Source organism: Pseudophryne corroboree, chromosome 5, assembly GCF_028390025.1.
Source record: "Pseudophryne corroboree isolate aPseCor3 chromosome 5, aPseCor3.hap2, whole genome shotgun sequence".
NCBI classification, from domain to species: Eukaryota; Metazoa; Chordata; class Amphibia; order Anura; family Myobatrachidae; genus Pseudophryne; species Pseudophryne corroboree.
In genome coordinates this window covers 633,389,807-633,415,505 of record NC_086448.1, presented here as the reverse complement: position 1 = coordinate 633,415,505, position 25,699 = coordinate 633,389,807, and the positions used below count along the sequence as shown (strand labels likewise).

At 46.4% G+C, this 25,699-nt stretch overlaps 1 protein-coding gene across 2 annotated transcripts in view; it reads left to right on the top strand.

The window, feature by feature from the left end:
* TMEM241 (transmembrane protein 241) overlaps nt 1-25,699 on the top strand; it is a 381,772-nt gene that overhangs the window by 116,558 nt on the left and 239,515 nt on the right. For both annotated transcript variants that reach the window (XM_063923592.1, XM_063923591.1), the window contains exon 4: nt 18,762-18,843. In XM_063923592.1, the coding sequence (XP_063779662.1) occupies nt 18,762-18,843 (82 nt within the window). The remainder of the gene's footprint in view (nt 1-18,761; nt 18,844-25,699) is intronic.

The window sequence follows — 25,699 nt, the reverse complement described above, 5'->3', positions numbered from 1 at the left end:
GTGATGTGATCTATTTGTCAATAGTCATATTAATAGTTTTGAAGAAGGCTTTGTTTTGTTGCTGATGCAAGTAAAATAAGTCGTGTCCCCCCCCCCCCCCCATTTTTGAATCCTAAATCCAGAATACTGCTGGAGATCTGCGGTCCTCATACAGCTTTGCATTAATAATTTAGGAATTGTTTACTTGTGGAACTGTAGGAGCATTTGGCTCTGTGAGCATATGCTCCTTAAATCATATTGTATGGCAGCATTCACATTCTTACAGTGTAATACCAGTTGCTTGCTCTAGGTGATCCTCATATCTAGGTGTGTTGTTGTATTCACAGACTGACCTACATTCCGTCATGCCACACTTTCTCTTACGTCCTAGAGGATGCTGGGGACTCCGTAAGGACCATGGGTTATAGACGGGCTCCGCAGGAGACATGGGCACTCTAAAGACTTTAGATGGGTGTGCACTGTCTCCTCCCTCTATGCCCCTCCTCCAGACCTCAGTTAGATCCTGTGCCCAGAGGAGACTGGGTGCACTGCAGGGGAGCTCTCCTGAGTTTCTCTGAAAAAGACTTTTTGTTAGGTTTTTTATTTTGCTGGCAACAGGCTCCCTGCATCGTGGGACTGAGGGGAGAGAAGCAGACCTACTTAAATGATAGGCTCTGCTTCTTAGGCTACTGGACACCATTAGCTCCAGAGGGTCGGAACGCAGGTCTCACCCTCGCCGTTCGTCCCGGAGCCGCGCCGCCGTCCTCCTCACAGAGCCGGAAGATAGAAGCCGGGTGAGTATTAAGAAGAAAGAAGACTTCAAAGGCGGCAGAAGACTTTAGATCTTCACTGAGGTTACGCGCAGCGGTAACGCTGCGCGCCATTGCTCCCACACATACACACACAGCGGGCACTGTAAGGGTGCAGGGCGCAGGGGGGGGGTGCCCTGGGCAGCAATATTAACCTCAAGGGACACTGGCAAATAGATTAGATACTGCAGAGGCGGTATATTAAAAAAACCCCGCCAGTATAAATAATTTGAGCGGGACCGAAGCCCGCCGCTGAGGGGGCGGAGCTTGATCCTCCAGCACTAACCAGCGCCATTTTCTCCACAGCACACTGCAGAGAAGCTAGCTCCCCGGACTCTCCCCTGCTGAACACGGTTACAGAGGGCAAAAAAAGAGGGGGGGGGCACATTTAATTGGGGCAGTGAGTGTATTTATATATTTATATAAAAGCGCTGTACTAACTGGGATTTTATTCCAGTGTCCGGTGGCGCTGGGTGTGTGCTGGCATACTCTCTCTCTGTCTCTCCGAAGGGCCTTATTGGGGGACTGTCTCCATATAGATATATCCCTGAGTGTGTGGGGGTGTCGGTACGTGTGTGTCGGCATGTCTGAAGCGGAAGGCTCATCCTAGGAGGAGGTGGAGCAGATGATTGTGGTGTCTCCGTCGGCAATGCCGACACCTGATTGGTTGGATATGTGGAATGTTTTAAATGCAAATGTGTCTTTATTACATAAGAGATTGGACAAAGCAGAGTCCAGGGATAAAACAGGAAGTCAGTCCATGGTTTTGACTGTGTCACAGGGCCCTTCAGGGTCTCAGAAACGTCCCCTGTCCCAAGTAGCAGACACTGATACCGACACTGATTCTGACTCCAGTGTCGACTATGATGATGCGAGGTTACACCCAAGGGTGGCCAAAAGTATTCATTATATGATTATGGCAATAAAAGATGTTTTGCATATCACAGATGACCCCTCTGTCCCTGACACGAGGGTATGCATGTTTAAGGAAAAGAAACCTGAGGTAACCTTTCCCCCATCTCATGAGCTGAATGCGTTATTTGAAAAAGCTTGGGAAACTCCAGACAAGAAACTGCAGATTCCCAAGAGAATTCTTATGGCGTATCCTTTCCCTGCACAGGACAGGTTACGGTGGGAATCCTCACCTAGGGTGGACAAGGCTTTAACGCGCTTGTCCAAAAAAGGTGGCGCTACCGTCTCCAGACACGGCAGCCTTCAGGGATCCTGCTGATCGCAGACAGGAAACTACCTTAAAATCAATTTATGCACATACGGGTGCCTTGCTCAGACCGGCAATAGCGTCGGCTTGGGTTTGTAGCGCTGTAGCAGCTTGGGCAGATACCTTGTCAGCTGACATTGATACCTTAGATAGAGATAGCATTTTATTGACCTTGGGTCACATTAAAGACGCAGTCTTATATATGAGAGACGCTTCGAGAGACGTTGGACTGTTAGGTTCAAGAGCCAACGCCATGGCAATTTCTGCTAGGCGAGCCCTGTGGACCGCCAATGGACGGATGATGCCGACTCAAAAAGACATATGAAAGTTTTGCCTTACAAGGGTGAGGTTTTATTTGGGGAAGGTCTCACGGACCTGGTTTCCACAGCTACCGCGGGTAAATCTACTTTTTTACCTTATGTTCCCCCACAGCAAAAGAAAACACCACAATATCAGATGCAGTCCTTTCGGTCGCATAAGTCCAGAAGAGGTCGGGGCTCTTCCTTCCTCGCCAGAGGTAAGGGTAGAGGGAAAAGAATGCCTCCTACGGCTAGTTCCCAGGAGCAGAAGTCCTCCCCGGCTTCTACTAAATCCACTGCATGACGCTGGGGCTCCACTGAGGGAGTCCGCGCCGGTGGGGGCACGTCTTCGACTCTTCAGCCACGTCTGGTTTCAATCAGATGTGGATCCTTGGGCGATGGAAATTGTATCCCAAGGCTACAAGCTGGAATTCGAAGAGGTGCCTCCGCGCCGATTTTTCAAATCGGCTTTACCAACTTCTCCCCCAGAGAGGGCGATAGTTTTAGCTGCAATTCAAAAGCTGTGTCAACAGCAAGTGATTGTCAAGGTTCCCCTAGTTCAACAGGGGAAGGGGTACTAAAAAACGGACAAAAACGGTCTATCACACAAATTTGTTAAATCCATGTAAACCAGTTTGTATACATAAATCCTTACGTTTTTGTCTTCCTGGGTATGGAATTCTCTCCCTCTCACTATTAGACTCGTTACCTCTCTACAACATTTCAAATGGACTCTCATAACCCACTCCTCTGTCAAAGCCACCCAGCTCTCATACTTAACCTATTGCTCCATGCTCACTGTCTACCCCATCTGTGTCACCCCTGTCTGTTTGCCCCTCTGTCTGCCTCTCTAACGAGCAGGGTCCTCTTCCCTAATGTGCTTTTCCTACCCTCACTTATACTGTCGTTTCCTTCTCATTTTTTACAATTGCACTTAACCCTTGGTTTCTGTCGCCCTGCTACGGTTTTGAATATAATGACTGCTGATTCAACAACATCTATAAACCATGTCCTAGTCCTGCAATGTCTTGTACTGTAAGTCTCTGTTTTCTTGTATAGTTCATTTGTTTATGTACTTCATTAGGCGCTGCAGAACCCTTGTGACTCCATATATAATGACAATGGAATGGACCCCATTGGCACCTATAATGCCATTTATTCAAATAACCCCAAAGTCCAATGTTTCCCAAACTGTGTGCCGTGGAACCCTGGGCTGCCTCGAAGCACTTACAGGGGTGCCTTGGGTTGGTGGTCTAGGACCAGTTGAAATTATTTATGGTCAATGTAGTTAGCTAAACAAGTGCTTGTGTATGCCAGTCATAAAATATGTGGACAAACAGAAGTGAATCTTGTCCCTCACCACATAATTAAACCTAAGGATGACATATAAACACAATTTACTTAATTTAATATTTTTTTCTAAATTTCTCAATAAGAAACGTTTGGCCTATGGGTGCCCTAAAAATTTTTCTGATACTCTAGGGTGCCGGGATTCAAAAGAATTTGGGAACCACTGCCATAGTCCGTACCATGTGTACTTGTAGTCTAAAAGGGTTTGCATTGCAGCTTGTTTTTTTGGATGCAATTCACCCTACTTCTCTACATTTACTTCTATGGAATGCGAGGTTAATGTAGAGTACTCTTGCCACCTTTTCGACTGCATGCAGTGTCACATCAGCCGATAATCAGCCTTAGACACACATGCCCCTCTATGGCAAAATACTGCTTTCCTTGAGCACTAGTATGTAGACATGAATGGATTTTATGCTGGGCGTTACATATTCTGCATGTGTTTTGGTCATTTAACTTGCTCAAGGTGGCATTTAACCTTTCCAGCTTTTGACTTAATTCATACTTGCAGCTGAGATATCTATTAGTGATGCAGCTTCCACAGGCACTCTTTGGTAATGTATTGGGCAGTGGAGACTCTTCCATATGTGCCTATTGTCTCTAGTCCCTCGCAGACTAGTTTATTGTGCCCCTCTATTTTCTATGCTATTTCTAAGTACATTCTTCAAGGCAATCATAATCCTGCAATGTAGGTTTGGTTTGCTGACCACATTCTCTCAGTGGTGACTGTTTTCCTCTATCTATACCCTTCAACTGACTTATAAATATATAGGCTGCATTCAGTAAGACCCAAAATTATTTTCGTGATTTTTTTTTTTTTTTTGCGATTTTGAACATTTTTTGCAGCGATTTTTTTTTTTTTAATTATTATTTTATTTAGGATTATCCAGTTACCCCATTTTTTTCCTTTTTTGCTAGAAAACATATAGGATCTGTGAAAAGCCAGGGGCCTATACATTTTTTGCGGCTGCAAGTGGCAAAAAAATTCACGCTTATCGCGGATTTGGGCAGGTGAAACAAAATCCCTGATAAGTGTCCGCATCGGGGGTGTTAATGGCCCCAGGGGTGGTAATTAACTGCAGTTATTTACCATGGTTAAAAGGATGCTGCCCATATTGTGTATACAGGTTGTTGTTTTTTATGTTAATTTTACTAAATTGTTACTTTGACTATGACTGAACTGATTTAATACGTATATCTCACTATTGGTGTAGTCATGTGCAAATTTGCTGTACATAAATGAAAAACTTATTTGTAAGGACCACTGGTTGAAAGACAAGTAACAATGTTTTGGGAGCTACAACACTAGGCCAGCCCTCCCTGCTTCCTCTTATTGCCTTGGAACCCTGAAAGTTAAAACGCCCAAGTCAAAGCATGAGTGAGTTCAAGACGCTGACAAATAATGACTTTTGAATTATAAGTCCAAGCTTGAACTATGACTAGTCCTTTTCAATATCTGTATATTATTATTATTATTATTATTATTATTATCTTTTTATTAGTGTTACTATTTTGCACAGTGCTGTATAGAGAGTATTTGTCATTTACATCTGCCAGTGCATATGGCAAGGGTATGTCAAACAAATTCTAGAGCCTGTCGTTCAACAGGATCCTGTAATAATAATTCTACCCAACTCCTGCAATTCGCATAGACCTGGTCAATAGATGTTTTATACCAAGCCAAGAAAAAAATGTAACATCACAAGACATATCTTACTAAAAGTATAGTACAAAAATAATATAAACAAGTCATGTTCAAAAATAACTTAAAATAAATATAATGTACTAGGAAGGAAGCCCTGTTTTCAAGAGGAACATCAATATCTTAAAATCTGTTTCCTTCGCTCTCTAACTCATCAATGTCGCTATGATCACCGTTGACATTCTGACTGATTATCTTGTTTCAGTACGAATGTTCCACAGTTATCACGTCAACATGCAGCATGCTCAGCATGTTGACATTAATCATGTCCACATGGATGATATGCTGACATGAAGAACTGTTGACAAATATTCCCTGGTGGTCAAGCGGTATCTTACATGAAGAACTGTTGACAAATATTCCTTGGTGGTCAAGCGGTATCTTACCTTGCCCTGGCAGTGTCAGTTCTGGCACATGCATCCGAGGAGTGACATTCCGATAAATTGTCGTACTCCCTCCTAGTGCCTAACCGAAACCTCCTATACGCAGCCTAACCCTCCCGGCCATGCCTAACCCTAAACGTCTGTAACCTCAGAATGTTGACATTTCACATGACATTGTGAACCTGACGACATTTTGAAACATGTCAACATAATAGATACAGACTGATATAACTTAATTAAGAAGGGCATTTAAGGAAAACAGTTGTGGGTTAGTAGTCATACAGTGGTCCACTTAAAGCTAACATTCTGCACTTAAGGTCTTCTCCGTATTTGCTTGTGTGTTCGGAAGTCGTACAGCGGCATATTAAAATTAATGGCCCTGGTGATTTACAAGACATAGGCTCTCTCTCCATATTTATTTTCTGTTTAATTGAATACCCAAGTGCTCATAATTCTTTACATTTTGAGTTTGTTTTCACTCACTGACATAGCACCTTCCTTATGCCACATGTATTGCCATAGAAAATAATCCTTCTACTGACAGCATTCTGCAGATCATCAAATGAATGCCATAGAAGTGTTACTGCGCTGAAGACAGGCTTGGACTGGCTCACAGAGGTACAGGGGAACCACCGGTGGGCCCCACTGCCTGGGGGCCCACGTCCTGCTCTAAGGATCAGGTTCCAGACAGTGCACTTGAATTATACATTATACATATGTTACCTTATACTGGACTATGGTGTATTTTCTACAGTGCATTGCTGTTATTAATCTGGTACATTATCATGCATGCAGCAGCTGAATTTACTGTATATATTTATGAAGGGGCCCAGACGTTGCACTCTCTAATGGTTAGTCAAACCAATGAAGTGGCAGGCCACACCCCTCTACAGACTGGCCACACCCCTAAACATGGGCCCCTACCATTGCATCCCCCCGGTGGGCCCCACATGCCCTAGTCCGACACTGTCTGAAGACGCTACTGCAGTTATATCTGGTGCTACTACAGGCTATCTCCCAGGACACTGATGAAAGATATATTTTAGCAAAAAACATTCATGCACAAATAAGATTACATTGTAAATAAACTGTTGAAATAAGATCATTTTGTTTTTCATTGTTTATAGCAATTTGTGGAAAGGTTTTCAAATATTTTGATTTCAAATGATATATTGCTTTGTGGATGTGTCAAAAGTGCTAGTGTAGTCTATTTGCAAAATGTGAAAATGTTAAGCAAAATAGGGTTATTTCTTTGATATGACTTATTGTTTAAGAAATATATTAGATACAGTATAATGAAATCTACTGTATAGTTACATATTTGGGTTACGTAAAAAACTTTTCTCTAACGTCCTAGAGGATACTAGGATGGATTAGTAACCATAGGGTATAGGTAGGGTCCACTGGAGCCTGGCACTTTAAGAAATGTTCAGTGTGTGCTGGCTCCTCCCCTCGATGCCCTTTCACCAGACTCCGTTTAGAAAATGTGTCCAAGGGGCCGGGTGCAGTCTCTGGAGCTCCAGAGAGTTTTCTTCAGAAATTTATTTTAGTTTATTATTTTCAGGCAGCACTGGCTGGCATCAGTCTGCCTGCGTCGTGGGACTTAGGGGGGAACTGAACCAACCTGCTATAGGGTTAATGGTTAATATCCCCGCTGACATTAGCTCCTGAGGCGCTGTTTTATATGCCCCCAGGGTGTGCGCACACGCCAGCAGCATGCCGCCACCCCTAACAGATGCCGAAAAAGACGTGGTGCGGTGAGTACTAACACCGGAGTCCCGGTTAGCGGGTCACCAGTGGCAACGGCGGCATAAGGGCGCGGCGGGCACCAGGCTGCGGGCTGCGGTGCCCGCTGCGGACACTCACACTGGCGCTGAAGTATTGGGGTTTTTAAACTCCATTTTACACTATATATGTTTACAATAAAGCCAGTTTAATCATATAGGGAATGCGTGCCATTGAGGGGGCGGGGCGGGGCTTCCTGTAGAGCGGGACCAATGGCTCATTTCCAGCTGCTGCTGACTTCCAGGCTGCATGTAAGCGCTGCTCCTCCACAGACCCTGCTGAATCACCAATGGTACTGGTACCAGAAGGTTTTATAGAAAGGGGGTAGCATATAGGTGGCTCTACCACATTCTGCCTTACTAAGGCTCTGAATTATACCCAGCAGAGCACGGCTTTGACTGAGGTATTGTGTGATGGTCTCATTCCTCTCTGTGTCACTCCATTCAAGTGTCTGGGGTTTACTGTGTTATTTCACCTCTGTTTTTTCACTATACTGTGTTATTTCACTAAACTGTGTATATTTCTGCTGAATCAGAATGTCTGGCAAAAAGGCTGTGTGTCCCTCATGCAACACAAAGTTTTCCCCTTCACCGGGAGGATCTCTCCTTTGTACACAGTGTTATTTACCTTCACAGGGTTATAGTGTTCAGGAGCCTGAGTGGTTAGTATCATTTAAAGGAATGATTACCAATATTAATACAGAGTTGTCTATGGCCAGACAAGAAAGGCAGACCCTTAAGAAATCGGTGGATGATTTTTTAATCAGGGCTGCTGACCACGGGCAGGCTCCTCAGTCCCCCCTGATGGTCTCTCATAAACGCACACTCACACATGTACTCCAATCTGATTGATAATGACATGCCAGATCTGGGTGAAGGTGAGGTAGACATGGAGGGCTACAATACTCTGTGAGGTGTGGAGGCCCTAATTTATTCTATTAGAGAAGTCCTTAGCATACCGGATAAGGAGACAGAACCTGAGGAAGAATTGTTTTCTTAACATACTGCCACCTTCTCACTCTCACTCACTCTTTAAAGAAGCATGGGTCAATCCTGACAAAAAATGTAAAACCCTGAAACAGTTGCTAAATTCTTTCCCTTTCCCACCTGAGGATAGGAAGGTATGGGAGAACCACCTCCCCCTATGTGGATACCTCCGTGTCCTGGCTGTCATGTAAAATTGTGCTGCCTGTACATCGTGCTATCTCTCTCGAAGACCCTGCTGACTGTAAAATTTAGACTAAACTCAAATCAATTTATACCGCAGTGGGCATAGCACAGAGGCCCACCATTGCTTGCGGTTGGATTACAGGAGCCATGGTAAAATGGTCTGATAATATAATAGAAGGGTTTGACATGCTACTTCAGGACGAGATTCTGTCTCTACTGCATCATATTCAGGATGCTGCGAATTTCATGAGTGAGGTGATCAAAGAAATACGCCTCATTAATGTCTGTTCTACAACAATGGCGGTCTCAGCTCGCAGGGCTCTGTGGCTGCGACAGTGGACAGCGGATCCTGATTCCAAGAAAGGAGTGGAAAATCTTCCTTTTCCAGGGGGATTCCTTGTTTGAGGAAGAACTAAACAAGTGGATCTCTCAAGCAATGGCGGGTAAGTCTACCTATTTGCCATCTGCTGTGCCTCCAGCTAGACGTCCCTATCCTGGGCCCTTTCTGCAGTCCTTTCGTGAGGCCAGACTTAGAGGCAGAGCCAGAGATGCCTCCAATGCAGCTAGAGGAAATAGAGGTAAGTCCCGTAAACCATCGGCTGCTGGTCCTCTGGACCAGGCCTCCTGATGCTCCTCCACTAAGCCCTCCGCGTGACGGGTGGCCCCAGCTGCAGGGGGAATTTCAGATGGGTGCTCGACTTCAACACTTCGCTCATGTGTGGGTGAAATCCTGCCGGGACCCGTGGGTGAGGGACCTCATATCCCAGGGTTACCGGTTGGAATTTTAAGTACCCCCTCTTCAGACCTGTAGCAAGAGTTACCTTGCTGGATGCCATTCAAAAACTACTACAGACAAAGGTTATTGGGGGTCATTCAGACTTGATCGCTCGCTAGCGTTTTTTGCAGTGCTGCGATCAAGTCAGAACTGCGCATGTGTATGCACCGCAATGCGCAGGCGCGTCTCGCGGGTACAAAGCGGATCGTTGCTGTGTGATGTGTTTTACGAAGAATCCATTCGCACAGCCGATCGCAAGGTGATTGTCTGGAAGAAGACGTTTGTGGGTGTCAACTGACCGTTTTCAGGGAGTGTCTGGAAAAACGCAGGCGTGTCCAAGCGTTTGCAGGGTGGGTGTCTGAGTCAATTCCGGCCCCGGACAGGCTGAAGTGATCGCAGCGGCTGAGTAAGTTCTGGGCAACTCAGAAATTGCACAAAGTTTGCTCGGCTGCACATGCGATCGCACACTTGCACAGCTAAAATACACTCCCTGGTGGGTGGCGACTATGCAAACGCAGGACTGCAAAAACTAGCGAGCGATCAGGTCTTAATTACCCCCATTGTTCCAGTACCTCCTCTGTTACACAACAAGGGATTTTATTCAAGTCTGTTTGTGGTATTGAAACCAGGCAGTTTGTTGCGGGCGATTTTGAACCTCAAATCTTTGAACCCGTATCATCGGGTGTTCAAGTTCAAGATGGAATCTCTAAGGGCTGTAGTCTCTGGTCCGGAAGAAGGGGAATTCCTGGTATCCCTGGATATCAAGGATGCCTATCTACACATCCCGATATGGCCCCCCTCATCAGGCTTATCTCAGATTCGCTGTTCTGGACCACCATTTCCAGTTTCAGGCCTTACCCTTTGGTCTCTCCACAGCCCCAAGGGTATTCACAAAAGTGATGGCGGAGATGATGATGCAACTCCGCATGATGGGAGTCAACATAGTTCCTTACTTGGACGATCTCCTGATAAAGACGGTGTCCATAGAGAGTTTGCTGAACAGCATCAACTTGGCTACTCGCTGTCTTACGGATCATGGTTGGATCCTAAATTTACAGGAATCTCACCTGGAACTGTCACAAAGAATTCAGTTCCTGGGACTGATACTGCACACGGTGTCTCAGAAGGTGTTCCTCCCCATGGACAAGACATTGACATTCGAGGCTATGGTCCGCTCAGTGCTCAGACCCCGGAGGGTCTCTGTTCACCTTTGCATCCGCCTACTGGGAAAGATGGTGGCATCCGACGAGGCAATCCAATACGGCAGGTACCATGCCCGTCTGCTCCAGCTGGATCTGCTAGACAAGTGGTCAGGGTCTCGCCTGCATATGCACCAGAGTATAGCTCTGTCGCCAAGAGCATGGATCTCCCTTTTCTCTATCGTCCTAGTGGATGCTGGGGTTCCTGAAAGGACCATGGGGAATAGCGGCTCCGCAGGAGACAGGGCACAAAAAGTAAAGCTTTAGGATCAGGTGGTGTGCACTGGCTCCTCCCCCTATGACCCTCCTCCAAGCCTCAGTTAGATTTTTGTGCCCGGCCGAGAAGGGTGCAATCTAGGTGGCTCTCCTAAAGAGCTGCTTAGAAAAGTTTAGCTTAGGTTTTTTATTTTACAGTGAGTCCTGCTGGCAACAGGATCACTGCAACGAGGGACTTAGGGGAGAAGAAGTGAACTCACCTGCGTGCAGGATGGATTGGCTTCTTTGGCTACTGGACATTAGCTCCAGAGGGACGATCACAGGTACAGCCTGGATGGTCACCGGAGCCTCGCCGCCGGCCCCCTTGCAGATGCTGAAACGAGAAGAGGTCCAGAATCGGCGGCAGAAGACTCCTCAGTCTTCTTAAGGTAGCGCACAGCACTGCAGCTGTGCGCCATTTCCTCTCAGCACACTTCACACGGCAGTCACTGAGGGTGCAGGGCGCTGGGAGGGGGGCGCCCTGGGAGGCAAATGAAAACCTTTTTTGGCTAAAAATACCTCACATATAGCCTCCGGGGGCTATATGGAGATATTTAACCCCTGCCAGAATCCATTAAAGAGCGGGAGACGAGCCCGCCGAAAAAGGGGCGGGGCCTATCTCCTCAGCACACAGCGCCATTTTCCCTCACAGAAAGGCTGGAGGGAAGGCTCCCAGGCTCTCCCCTGCACTGCACTACAGAAACAGGGTTAAAACAGAGAGGGGGGGCACTAATTTGGCGTTAGAAATATATAAAAGATGCTATAAGGGAAAACACTTATATAAGGTTGTCCCTATATAATTATAGCGTTTTTGGTGTGTGCTGGCAAACTCTCCCTCTGTCTCTCCAAAGGGCTAGTGGGTCCTGTCCTCTATCAGAGCATTCCCTGTGTGTGTGCTGTGTGTCGGTACGTGTGTGTCGACATGTATGAGGACGATGTTGGTGAGGAGGCGGAGCAATTGCCTGTAATGGTGATGTCACTCTCTAGGGAGTCGACACCGGAATGGATGGCTTATTTAGGGAATTACGTGATAATGTCAACACGCTGCAAGGTCGGTTGACGACATGAGACGGCCGACAAACAATTAGTACCGGTCCAGACGTCTCAGAAACACCGTCAGGGGTTTTAAAACGCCCGTTTACTTTAGTCGGTCGACACAGACATGGACACTGAATCCAGTGTCGACGGTGAATAAACAAACGTATTCCTTATTAGGGCCACACGTTAAGGGCAATGAAGGAGGTGCTACATATTTCTGATACTACAAGTACCACAAAAGAGGGTATTATGTGGGATGTGAAAAAACTACCGTAGTTTTTCCTGAATCAGATAAATGAAATGAAGTGTGTGATGATGCGTGGGTTCCCCCCGATAGAAAATTATGGGCGGTATACCCTTTCCCGCCAGAAGTTAGGGCGCGTTGGGAAACACCCCTTAGGGTGGATAAGGCGCTCACACGCTTATCAAATCAAGTGGCGGTACCGTCTATAGATAGGGCCGTCCTCAAGGAGCCAGCTGACAGGAGGCTGGAAAATATCATAAAAAGTATATACACACATACTGGTGTTATACTGCGACCAGCGATCGCCTCAGCCTGGATGTGCAGAGCTGGGGTGGCTTGGTCGGATTCCCTGACTAAAAATATTGATACCCTTGACAGGGACAGTATTTTATTGACTATAGAGCATTTAAAGGATGCATTTTCTATATATGCGAGATGCACAGAGGGATATTTGCACTCTGGCATCAAGAGTAAGTGCGATGTCCATATCTGCCAGAAGATGTTTATGGACACGACAGTGGTCAGGTGATGCAGATTCCAAACGGCACAAAGGTGTATTGCCGTATAAAGGAAGAGGAGTTATTTGGGGTCGGTCCATCGGACCTGGTGGCCACGGCAACTGCTGGAAAATCCACCGTTTTTACCCTAAGTCACATCTCTGCAGAAAAAGACACCGTCTTTTCAGCCTCAGTCCTTTTCGTCCCTATAAGAGTCATATCTGCCCAGGGATAGAGGAAAGGGAAGAAGACTGCAGCAGGCAGCCCATTCCCAGGAACAGAAGCGTTCCACCGCTTCTGCCAAGCTCTCAGCATGACGCTGGGACCGTACAGGACCCCTGGATCCTACATGTAGTATCCCAGGGGTACAGATTGGAATGTCGAGACGTTTCCCCTTCGCAGGCTCCTGAAGTCTGGTTTACCAAGGTCTCCCTCCGACAAGGAGGCAGTATGGGAAACAATTCACAAGCTGTATTCCCAGCAGGTGATAATCAAATTACCCCTCCTACAACAAGAAAAGGGGTATTATTCCACATTATATTGTGGTACTGAAGCCAGAAGGCTAGGTGAGACCTATTCTAAATCTAAAAAAATTTGAACACTTACAAAGGTTCAAATCAAGATGGAGTCACTCAGAGCAGTGATAACGAACCAGGAAGAAGGGGACTATATAGTGTCCCGAGACATCAGGGATGCTTACCTCCATGTCCCAAATTTGCCCTTCTCACCAAGGGTACCTCAGGTTCGTGGTACAGAACTGTCACTATCAGTTTCAGACGCTGCCGTTTGGATTGTCCACGGCACCCCGGGTCTTTACCAAGGTAATGGCCGAAATGATGATTCTTCTTCGAAGAAAAGGCGTCTTAATTATCCCTTACTTGGACGATCTCCTGATAAGGGCAAAGTCCAGGGAACAGTTGGAGGTCGGAGTAGCACTATCTCGGATACTGCTACAACAGCACGGGTGGACTCTAAATATTCCAAAATCGCAGCTGATCCCGACGACAAGTCTGCTGTGCCTAGGGATGATTCTGGACACAGTCCAGAAAAAGGTGTTTCTCCCGGAAGAGAAAGCCAGGGAGTTATCCGAGCTAGTCAGGAACCTCCTAAAATCAGTGCATCATTGCACAAGGGTCCTGGTAAAAATGGTGACTTCCTACGAAGCAATTCCATTCGGCAGATTTCACGCAAGAATTTTTCAGTGGGATCTGCTGGACAAATGGTCCGGATCGCATCTTCAGATGCATCAGCGGATAACCCTATATCCAAGGACAAGGGTGTCTCTCCTGTGGTGGTTACAGAGTGCTCATCTTCTAGAGGGCCGCAGATTCGGCATTCAGGATTGGATGCTGGTGACCACGGAGGCCAGCCCGAGAGGCTGGGGAGCAGTCACACAAGGAAAAAATTTCCAGGGAGTGTGATCAAGTCTGGAGACTTTTCTCCACATAAATATACTGGAGCTAAGGGTAAATTTATAATACTCTAAGCTTAGCAAGACCTCTGCTTCAAGGTCAGCCGGTATTGATCCAGTGGGAAAAACATCACGGCAGTCGCCCACGTAAATAGACAGGGCGGCACAAGAAGCAGGAGGGCAATGGCAAAAACTGCAAGGACTTTTCGCTGGGCGGAAAATCATGTGATAGCACTGTCAGCAGTGTTTCAATCCGGGAATGGAAACTGGGAAGCAGACTTCCTCAGCAGGCACGACCTCCACCCGGCAGAGTGGAAACTTCATCGGGAAGTTTTCCACATGATTGTAAACCGTTGGGAAATACCAAAGGTGGACATGATGGCGTCCCGTCTGAACAAAAAACGGGACAGGTATTGCGCCAGGTTAAGAGACCCTCAGGCAATAGCTGTGGACGTTCTGGTAACACCGTGGATGTACCAGTCGGTGTATGTGTTCCATCCTCTGCTTCTCATACCTAAGGTACTGAGAATTATAAGACGTAGAGGAGTAAGAACTATACTCATGGCTCCGGATTGGCCAAGAAGGACTTGGTACCCGGAACTTCAAGAGATGCTCACAGAGGACTTATGGCCTCTGCCGCTAAGAAGGGACTTGTTTCAGCAAGTACCATGTCTGTTCCAAGACTTACCGCAGCTGCGTTTGACGGCATGGCTGTGGAACGCCGGATCCTAAGGGAAAAAGGCATTCCGGAAGAGGTCATTCCTACCCTGGTCAAAGCCAGAAAGGAGGTGACCGCACAACATTATCACCACATGTGGCAAAAATATGTTGCGTGGTGTGAGGCCAGAAAGGCCCCACGAAGAAATTTCAACTCGGTCGATTCCTGCATTTCCTGCAAACAGGAGTGTCTATGGGCCTCAAATTGGGGTCCATTAAGGTTCAAATTTCGGCCCTGTCGATTTTCTTCCAGAAAGAATTGGCTTCAGTTCCTGAAGTCCAGAAGTTTGTCAAGGGAGTATTGCATATACAACCCCCTTTTGTGCCTCCAGTGGCACTGTGGGATCTCAACGTAGTTCTGGGATTCCTCAAATCACATTGGTTTAAAACCAGTCAAATCTGTGGATTTGAAGCATCTCACATGAAAAGTGACCATGCTCTTGGCCCTGGCCTGGACCAGGCGAGTGTCAAATTGGTGGTTTTTTTCTCAAAAAAGCCCATATCTGTTTGTCCATTCGGACAGGGCAGAGCTGCGGACTCGTCCCCAGTTCTCTCCCTAAGGTGGTGTCAGTGTTTCACCTGAACCAGCTTATTGTGGTGCCTTGCACCTACTAGGGACTTGGAGGACTCCAAGTTGCTAGATGTTGTCAGGGCCCTGAAAATATGTTTCCAGGACGGCTGGAGTCAGGAAAACTGACTTGCTGTTATCCTGTATGCACCCAACAAACTGGGTGCTCTTGCTTCTAAGCAGACTATTGCTAGTTGGATGTGTAATACAATTCAGCTTGCACATTCTGTGGCAGGCCTGCCACAGCCAAAAATATGTAAATGCCCATTCCACAAGGAAGGTGGGCTCATCTTGGGCGGCTGCCCGAGGGGTCTCGGCTTTACAACTTTGCCGAGCGGCTATTTAGTCAGGGGCAAACACGTTTGTAAAATCCTACAAATTTGATACCCTGGCTAAGGAGGACCTGGAGTTCTCTCATTCGGTGCTGCAGAGTCATCCGCACTCTCCCGCCCGTTTGGGAGCTTTGGTATAATCCCCATGGTCCTTTCAGGAACCCCAGCATCCACTAGGACGATAGAGAAAATAAGAATTTACTTACCGATAATTCTATTTCTCGGAGTCCGTAGTGGATGCTGGGCGCCCATCCCAAGTGCGGATTATCTGCAATACTTGTACATAGTTACAAAAATCGGGTTATTATTGTTGTGAGCCATCTTTTCAGAGGCTCCGCTGTTATCATACTGTTAACTGGGTTCAGATCACAGGTTGTACAGTGTGATTGGTGTAGCTGGTATGAGTCTTACCCGGGATTCAAAATCCTTCCTTATTGTGTACGCTCGTCCGGGCACAGTATCCTAACTGAGGCTTGGAGGAGGGTCATAGGGGGAGGAGCCAGTGCACACCACCTGATCCTAAAGCTTTACTTTTTGTGCCCTGTCTCCTGCGGAGCCGCTATTCCCCATGGTCCTTTCAGGAACCCCAGCATCCACTACGGACTCCGAGAAATAGAATTATCGGTAAGTAAATTCTTATTTTATGGTGGCTGCAAGTCTCTCATCTTGTGGAGTGCCATAGTTTCAGTACCCGGTCTTGGACTCTGCTGACAGCAGATGCAAGCCCCCGGGGCTGGGGGGCAGTGATCCAAGGGGCTCAGTTCCAGGGAAAGTGGTTGAGTCAAGAATCTTCACTCCTGATTAATGTTCTGGAACTCAGGCCAATTTACAGTGCTCTTCTGCAGGCCTCCTACCTCCTACAAAATCAGGCCATACAAGTACAGTCAGACAACGCCACGGTGGTGGCGTACATAAACCGACAGGGAGGAACAAGAAGCAGGGTCGCAGTGCAAGAGGTTTCATGGATACTCCTCTGGGCAGAAGCCAACGCAAGGGCCATCTCGGCCATATTCATCCCAGGCGTGGACAACTGGGAAGCGGACTTCCTCAGCAGGCACGACCTCCATCCGGGGGAATGGGGCTTTCATCCTCACCTGTTTCAGCAACTGGTTCACCGGTGGGGCTGTCCACAGATAGACCTGATGGCTTCTCGTCTCAACAAGAAGCTGCGTCATTACTGTTCCAGGACGACGGATTCCCAGGCTGCAGCAGTGGACGCTCTGACATCACCATGGACTTATCAGTTCGTATACCTGTTTCCTCCAATCCCGCTCATTCTCAGAGTTCTAAAATGACTCAAAAGGGAAAATGTTCAGGCAATTCTAATTGCCCCGGATTGGCCTCGACGAGCCTAGTATGCAGACCTTCTGACCATGTCTCTAGAGGAGCCCTGGCCTCTACCGCTTCTCAAGAATCTTCTTCAACAAGGCCCATTCGTCTATTCAGACTTACTGCGGTTTCGTTTGACGGCTTGGAGGTTGAAAGGGAGATTCTAGCCAGGAAAGGGCTTCCCTCCAGGGTTATCACGACTATGGCCCAAGCCCGGAAGGTGGTCATGTCTAAGCATTACAACCGAATTTGGAAGAAATATGTTTCGTGGTGTGAGGGTAGAAAATATTCTACTGTGGATTTTCAACTTGGCTGTTTTCTGCTCTTCCTGCAAGCAGGCGTGAATATGGGCCTAAGGTTGGGCTCCCTTAAGGTTCAGATTTTGGCCCTCTCCATATTCTTCCAGAAGCAATTGGCTGTAATTTCAGAAGTGCATACATTCCTGAAGGGTATCCTTCGCATTCAATCACTCTTTGTACCTCTCACGGCTACGTGGGATCTCAAATGTGGTCTTGACTTTTCTCCAATCGGACTTGTTTGAACATTTACACAGGGTGGAATTTAAATATCTTACTTGGAAGACTGTCATGTTACTGGCTTTGGCCTCTGCGAGGCGCATGTCAGAATTGGGGGCCTTATCCTGTAAGAGCCCTTATTTGATTTTTCACGAGGATATGGCGGAACTTAGTACTTGCCCACAGTTTTTGCAAAAAGTGGTATCGGCTTTTCGCATTAATCAACTGATAGTGGTTCCGGTACTGTCTGACACTTCGGTTGCTTCAAAGTCCTTGGATGTGGTTCGGGCTTTGAGGATTTACGTCAAGAGGACAGCTCCTTACAGGAAGTCTGACTCGCTTTTTGTCCTTTATGACGCTACCAAAATTGGATGTCCTGCTTCTAAGCAGTCCATTGCTCGATGGCTCAGATTGACCATTCAACAGGCCAACTCTTCTTCGGCATTGCCACTGCCGGGTTCTATTCAGGCACACTCCACTAGGTCGGTGGGTTCTTCCTGGGCGGCTGCCCGTTGCTTCTCGGCCTTACAGTTGTACCGAGCGGCCACTTGGTCGGGTTCAAACATGTTCGTAAAGTTCTATAAGTTCGATACCTTGGCAGGTGAAGACCTTCAGTTTGGTCAGGTGGTTTTACAGGGGTCTCAGCACTCTCCCACCCGTTTTGGGAGCTTTAGGACTTCCCCGTGGTACTAATCCATCCCAGTATCCCCTAGGACGTTAGAGAAAATGGGAATTTAATACCTACCGGTAATTCCTTTTCTCATAGTCCGTAGGGGATATTGGGTGCCCACCTCAGTGCTTCATGTTTACTGCTTACCTGGTTGTAAGTTCTTGGTTGGGTCTGCTGTTGCTGTCCCTATTACTATTTGAGTTAGCGTCGCTATCCTTTCCTGTTGTTCTGTGTTGGTTCGTTACCTCACCGCAGTTGTTATATGTTTTCCTTCCCTCCAAAGTATGTCCGTCTCCTCGGCCACAGTTTTCCTAGACTGAGTCTGGTGGAGGAGCATAGAGGGGGGAGCCAGCACACACTAAACATTTCTTAAAGTGCCAGGCTCCAATGGACCCGATCTATACCCCATGGTACTAATCCATCCCAGTATCTCCTACGGACTACGAGAAAAGGAATTACCGGTAGGTATTAAATTCCTATTTTACCGTATGTAACCTTTTAATAATTGTTTTTCAGAGCTGAGATTGTATCATGGCTTCCAGCATCGGCTTTCTTTGTGGGTATTATTTATGCAGGCTCCAGGGCCTTGTCAAGGCTGGTAGGTAACACACAACTGCTCTTTGTTTTCATCCTAGTTACCAGTGATTAAGGCTTTTTTTCCCATAACAATCTTGTGTACCTATTATATTTCTTTTGCCTGTTATTCTAATGGTAAGAGCAGATAACTAGTATTTTATGCTTGCGTTTTAAAATGATAAGCTTAATTTATGTTTTTGGACTCTTTAAGACTATGTTAGTCTCTAAAGTTTACTCTGAATTATTTGAACACCTGCAAACAATACATGTTTGCATTTGTGTACTGCATTCTCTAAGATACATAGGCCCTCATTCCGAGTCGTTCGCTCGGTAATTTTCTTCGCATCGCAGCGTTTTTCTGCTTAGTACGCATGCGCAATGTTCGCACTGCGACTGCGCCAAGTAATTTTGCTATGAAGATAGTTTTTTTACTCACGGCTTTTTCTTCGCTCCGGCGAACGTAATGTGATTGACAGGAAATGGGTGTTACTGGGCGGAAACACGGCGTTTTATGGGCGTGTGGATGAAAACGCTACCGTTTCCGGAAAAAACGCAGGAGTGGCTGGAGGAACGGAGGAGTGTCTGGGCGAACGCTGGGTGTGTTTGTGACGTCAAACCAGGAACGACAAGCACTGAACTGATCGCAGATGCCGAGTAAGTCTGAAGCTACTCTGAAACTGCTAAGTAGTTTGTAATCGCAATATTGCGAATACATCGTTCGCAATTTTAAGAAGCTAAGATTCACTCCCAGTAGGCGGCGGCTTAGCGTGTGTAACTCTGCTAAAATCGCCTTGCGAGCGAACAACTCGGAATGAGGGCCATAGAGAATGGCATCTCATTGTATATCATTTATCTCTCTTGATATTAGTTGTTCATTTATCTTAAAGCTTTAAAAATAAAAATTTTACATTCCCTTGCCATCAGTTTGTAGGAAAATAAAATATTTTCCTACAAAATCTTACAAATACAGGGAAAATTGACACGTCCTCGTACACCTATCCTTTTTGCAGTATGTGGCGAGACTCCTGGCATTATTTAAACACTCTGCCATGAGTAGGGATTCCGGTGCAAAAGTAATTTTTCCTGAATTTTTCATCTTTTTCCGCTAATAGTGTACTAAGTACTGTACTTACCATTATTATGTTTTGTCACACAAAAATTGGTATATAGTAGCAGATTATGGGCCAAATTCAATTAGTGTCAAAATCATGATAATTTACAGCGATTTATGTTTTCACTACTTTTTTGGTGCGAAAACAGGCTTTTCGTGAGTATGCGCACTCCCGCAATTCACCTGTTCAATTGCAAAATCACAAAAACGAGTTTACTACAAAATTTTCATACAAGTAGTGAAAAGTGTAGGGGAAAATGGGGAAATCTGCCTGTACCCCCAAAAAAGATAAACTAACATTGGATAACCGTATAAAATGTTTCTTCAGTGCTGAAATTAAATACAGGGTACATAAAAATGGATACAAGTATATATTTGGGTCATTTTAGAGGACTTAAAAAAAAAAAAAAAGTGGAAACAGACCGATTACTCCCACATGCAAGTCTAAAACCACTTGTCCCACTCACAAAGCACCCCAATATACAGTACTGTGCATAGGTTTTAGACAGGTGTGGAAAAAAAATGCTTCAAAGTGAGAATGCTTTAAAAATAGAAGTGTCAATAGTTTTTATTCTTATCAATTAACAAAATTCAAAGTGAATGAACAGAAAGAAATCTAAATCAAATCAATATTTGGTGTGACTAACCTATGCCTTCAAAACCATCAATTCTTCTAGGTACACTTGCACACAGGTTTTGAAGGAACTCGACAGGGAGGTTGTTTCAAACATCTTGGAGAACTAACCACAGATCTTCTGTGGATGAAGGCTTGCTCAAATCCTTCTGTCTCTTTATTTAATCCCGGACACTTATATAGTACCTCCTGTCTTTTTACCCAGATTACTATATTTTCACCTGAATTTTTCTTTTTACAATTTGCTAATATTAAATACTTAAGAGTGGTAAGTAGCACATTAAGACACACAGGTAAATGTATTACCCTCCGTTATGTGGGAGAAGCATTATCAGTGCAGGTTAGGTGCACTGATACCGCTTCTCCCCCATGTATGACTGCAGCGGTGGCGGCTCCATATCGGCGCTGCTATCTAAAAGATAGCAGGTCGATATGAGGGGGGCAGTGTATGAATGGTCAGTATCGCTGACCATTCCGACACCTGCAGCTGTCAATTTCGACAGCTGCAGGTGGCGATGCCCATAGACCACAGCAGGGACAGAGCTGTCCTTGGCTGTGGTGGGTGCTAGCTCCAGACTGCACAGGGGATCTTGCGTGAGTAGCGAGATCACGCACATACATGTTTGCACATGCGCAGAGGAGCTGGCCAGAAAGGAGACATAGCGCATCAGCACTGAGCTGATGTGCTGTGTGCTCAGGGGGACATCGACGGAGGGCTTCTCCAGACAAGATGTTTTTACATCTTGTCGATGTCCTTTCCTGCTTCACCTTGGTAATGAGGCAAACCAGGTTGCTTTTGCTGTGTAAATGATTGCCACTTTAAAAAACCTGGAAACTCTCACAAAATCTCTCACTCTCCGGTTCTCACTCCCTATCACATCCCTGCCCCCCCTTCAATACGATCTCTTGATCTCATCAGTGTTATATAGGAAGACCATCAATTCTTGCTCCTTTTTATATTGTTCTGATATTTTTATCATATGATTTCATATTGCTTTCTATAGAAAATAAGTGGGTCTAGGTTCAAGGTTATAACTGGCAGTCTGGGTATAGGAAAACCTTTGTCTAATTGAGGCAGATAGCTCATAAAGAAAATTGTGATTGGCCTAGCAACGGAGCTCCCAATCCAAGCTATGTAGCCGCTTCTAAAAGCAGCCATTGGTGTTCAAAATTTCAGAAGCTTGCAAAGAACATTCCTGGAGGCTAGGGAGGCCAATCCCGGCCATTTTTTTTCAATCCCTGGTATCGGGATTAAAAAATGGTCAATCCCAGGATTTCCGGGATTGGCTTTCAAATGTGTCCGGCCGTCCTCCGCGCCTCGCCTCGCCTCTCCCCACCTGCCCCGCAGACATAAACAAACTTACAAACCTGCACAGCAGGGCATCGGGTGATTGCAGAGGGAGCCGGCTGCACGCGGTGAGTGCAGGGGGAGCCAGCTGCACGCGGTGAGTGCAGGGGGAGCCGGGAGGAGGCGGCGGGTGAGTGCAGAGGGTGCCATTGGGTGAAGACCGCCGTACCTTCTGGCTCTGCAGCTGCTGACAGCGCAGCGTGACCTCACAGTTACAGGTCACGCTGCGCAGGGAGAGCCGGGAGGAAGGAGCCGGGCAGCGTCTTAGCTTCCTGATCCCTCAATCCCCGGGATTGGAGTTTCCGATCCCGGGATTGGATCCCGGACGTTTTTGGGCCTAAATCCCGGGATCCCGCCAATCCCAATCCTGGGATTGGCCTCCCTAATGGAGGCTGATTGGCTGCTGGAAGCAAAGCAGAAACCCAGCAAGGTGCAATGTATACCTAAATCTTGCAAAAAATGATGGCCAAGTCGTCAGCCAATATATTGTAATGTCTGTACAGTTAAACCACCAACCAGTTTGGTTCTTACTGGAATCAATATATAGTTAAAAACTATGTGGACTACACAGAATTGTGCATGTAACCTGTAAAGATTAAGTGAATTCTGACTTTGTGAACATTATTGATAATCCTTGTGTCCTCAATACACGGTGGGCAGTGTGAGATGCCTAGTATGAGTGTGCTACGCTGCTAGCCCTGGGCACCTGTTTTCCCTGAAAATGCATCTTACTTGCAACGCAATGCGATTAGGACTCACCAGAAGACTATGCTGATTCATTTGATGTATGACACTTGTAGATCTGTGTGTGACTGAGACTGTATAACGGAACTTGGCTTGGAAAAAAGCTACATCTGCTGCATTGTAGCACATCGTATACAGATTCAGAGACAGTCACACACAGATCTGCTGCATATCATATTAAACAGCACAGTCTTAGTCACATTGTGACAAATTCATTTTAGGCAAGAAAAAGACGCTGACGCTAGCAGAGTCTCACAGGACCTAGCGCGCCGAGAGGGGCTGTTTGGTGTGACTGCGGCATTAATGTATGGGGAAGCATCTGTAATGCTGATTTTCATAGCAGAAAAACATATTTTACATTTACCCAGCACAACTACCGTATTTTCACGAAAATAAGACCTAGTCGGAAAATAAGCCCTAGATGATTTTTCAGGATTATTATTATTATCCTTTATTTATATGGCGCCACAGGGGTTCTGCAGTGCCCAATTACAGAGTACATATGCACATAATCAAAACAGGAAAACAGCAACTTTTGATGACAATATAGGACAAGTACAGGGTAAATAAACATAGCTACATCAGCAGATGACACTGGAATAAGTATCAGGTGGCAGAAGACTGCTGGATTTGGTGCAGTTGAGGATTATTAAAGTAAGAAAAAGGATAAGCACATGAGGGAAGAGGGCCCTACTTGTGAGAGCTTACATTCTAAAGGTGAGGGGTAGACAGACAGGGGTGACACAGATGGGGTACATAGAGAGTGTGGAACAGAGGGTTATGATGAGATTTGGCTGGGTTTGGTGAAGAAGTGGGTCTTGAGAGTCCGTTTGAAGTTTTGTAGAGAGATGGAGGGTCTGAGGGGGAGAGGTAGGGAATTCCAGAGATTCCAGAGGATGTTTGTAATATACCCCAAAAATAAGCCCTAGTTAAGATGGTCAGTCAGACGGACGCATTTAGTACATCCGTTGCAATATACAACGTCAATACGTTGTGTGTTGTAGCAGACGTACTTAATGCACTCCCGGACAATAGGAGTGCAAAAAATAAGAATTTACTCACCGGTAATTCTATTTCTCGTAGTCCGTAGTGGATGCTGGGAACTCCGTAAGGACCATGGGGAATAGCGGGCTCCGAAGGAGGCTGGGCACTCTAGAAAGATTTATGACTACCTGGTGTGCACTGGCTCCTCCCACTATGACCCTCCTCCAAGCCTCAGTTAGGACACTGTGCCCGGACGAGCAGACATAATAAGGAAGGATTTAGAATCCCGGGTAAGACTCTTACCAGCCACACCAATCACACCGTACAACTCGTGATACTATATCCAGTTTGACAGTATGAAAACAACTGAGCCTCTCAACAGATGGCTCAACAATAACCCTTTAGTTAACAATAACTATTTACAAGTATTGCAGACAATCCGCACTTGGGATGGGCGCCCAGCATCCACTACGGACTACGAGAAATAGAATTACCGGTGAGTAAATTCTTATTTTCTCTAACGTCCTAGTGGATGCTGGGAACTCCGTAAGGACCATGGGGATTATACCAAAGCTCCCAAACGGGCGGGAGAGTGCGGATGACTCTGCAGCACCGAATGAGAGAACTCCAGGTCCTCCTCAGCCAGGGTATCAAATTTGTAGAATTTTGCAAACGTGTTTGCCCCTGACCAAGTAGCTGCTCGGCAAAGTTGTAAAGCCGAGACCCCTCGGGCAGCCGCCCAAGATGAGCCCACCTTCCTTGTGGAATGGGCATTTACAGATTTTGGCTGTGGTATGCCTGCCACACAATGTGCAAGCTGAATTGTACTACAAATCCAGCGAGCCATAGACTGCTTAGAAGCAGAAGCACCCAGCTTGTTGGGTGCATACAGGATAAACAGCGAGTCAGAGTTTCTGACTCCAGCCGACCTGGAAACATATATTTTCAGGGCCCTGACAACGTCTAGCAACTTGGAGTCCTCCAATTCACTAGTAGACCACAATAGGCTGGTTCAGGTGAAACGCTGACACCACCTTAGGAAGAAATTGGGGACGAGTCCTCAATTCTGCCCTATCCATATGGAAAATCAGATAAGGGCTTTTACATGATAAAGCCGCCAATTCTGACACTCGCCTGGCTGAAGCCAAGGCCAATAACATGACCACTTTCCACGTGAGATATTTTAGATCCACGGTTTTTAGTGGCTCAAACCAATGTGATTTTAAGAAAACTCAACACCACGTTGAGATCCCAAGGTGCCACAGGGGGCACAAACGGGGGCTGAATATGCAGCACTCCTTTCACAATGCCTGAACTTCAGGTACTGAAGCTAATTCTTTTTGAAAGAAAATCGACAGAGCCGAGATCTGTACTTTAATGGAGCCTAGACTTAGGCCCATATTCACTCCTGCTTGCAGGAAATGTAGAAATCGACCTAGTGGAAATTCCTCTGTTGGGGCCTTTTTGGCCTCGCACCATGCAACATATTCCCGCCACATGCGGTGATGATGCTTTGCCGTAACATCTTTTCTGGCTTTAATAAGCGCAGGAATGACTTCTTCCGGAATACCCTTTTCCTTCAGGATCCGGCGCTCAATCGCCATGCCGTCAAACGCAGTCGCGGTAAGTCTTGGAACAGACAGGGCCCCTGCTGAAGCAGGTCCTGTCTGAGCGGCAGAGGCCATGGGTCCTCTGATATCATTTCCTGAAGTTCCGGGTACTAAGCCCTTCTTGGCCAATCCGGAACCACGAGTATCGTTCTTACTCCTCGCCATCTTATTATTCTCAGTACCTTTGGTATGAGAGGCAGAGTAGGGAACACATAAACCGACTGGTACACCCACGGTGTCACTAGAGCGTCCACAGCTATCGCCTGAGGGTCCCTTGACCTGGCGCAATATCTCTTTAGCATTTTTGTTGAGGCGGGACGCCATCATGTCCACCTGTGGCCTTTCCCAACGGTTTACCAACAGCAGGAAGACTTCTGGATGAAGTCCCCACTCTCCCGGGTGTAGGTCGTGTCTGCTGAGGAAGTCTGCTTCCCAGTTGTCCACTCC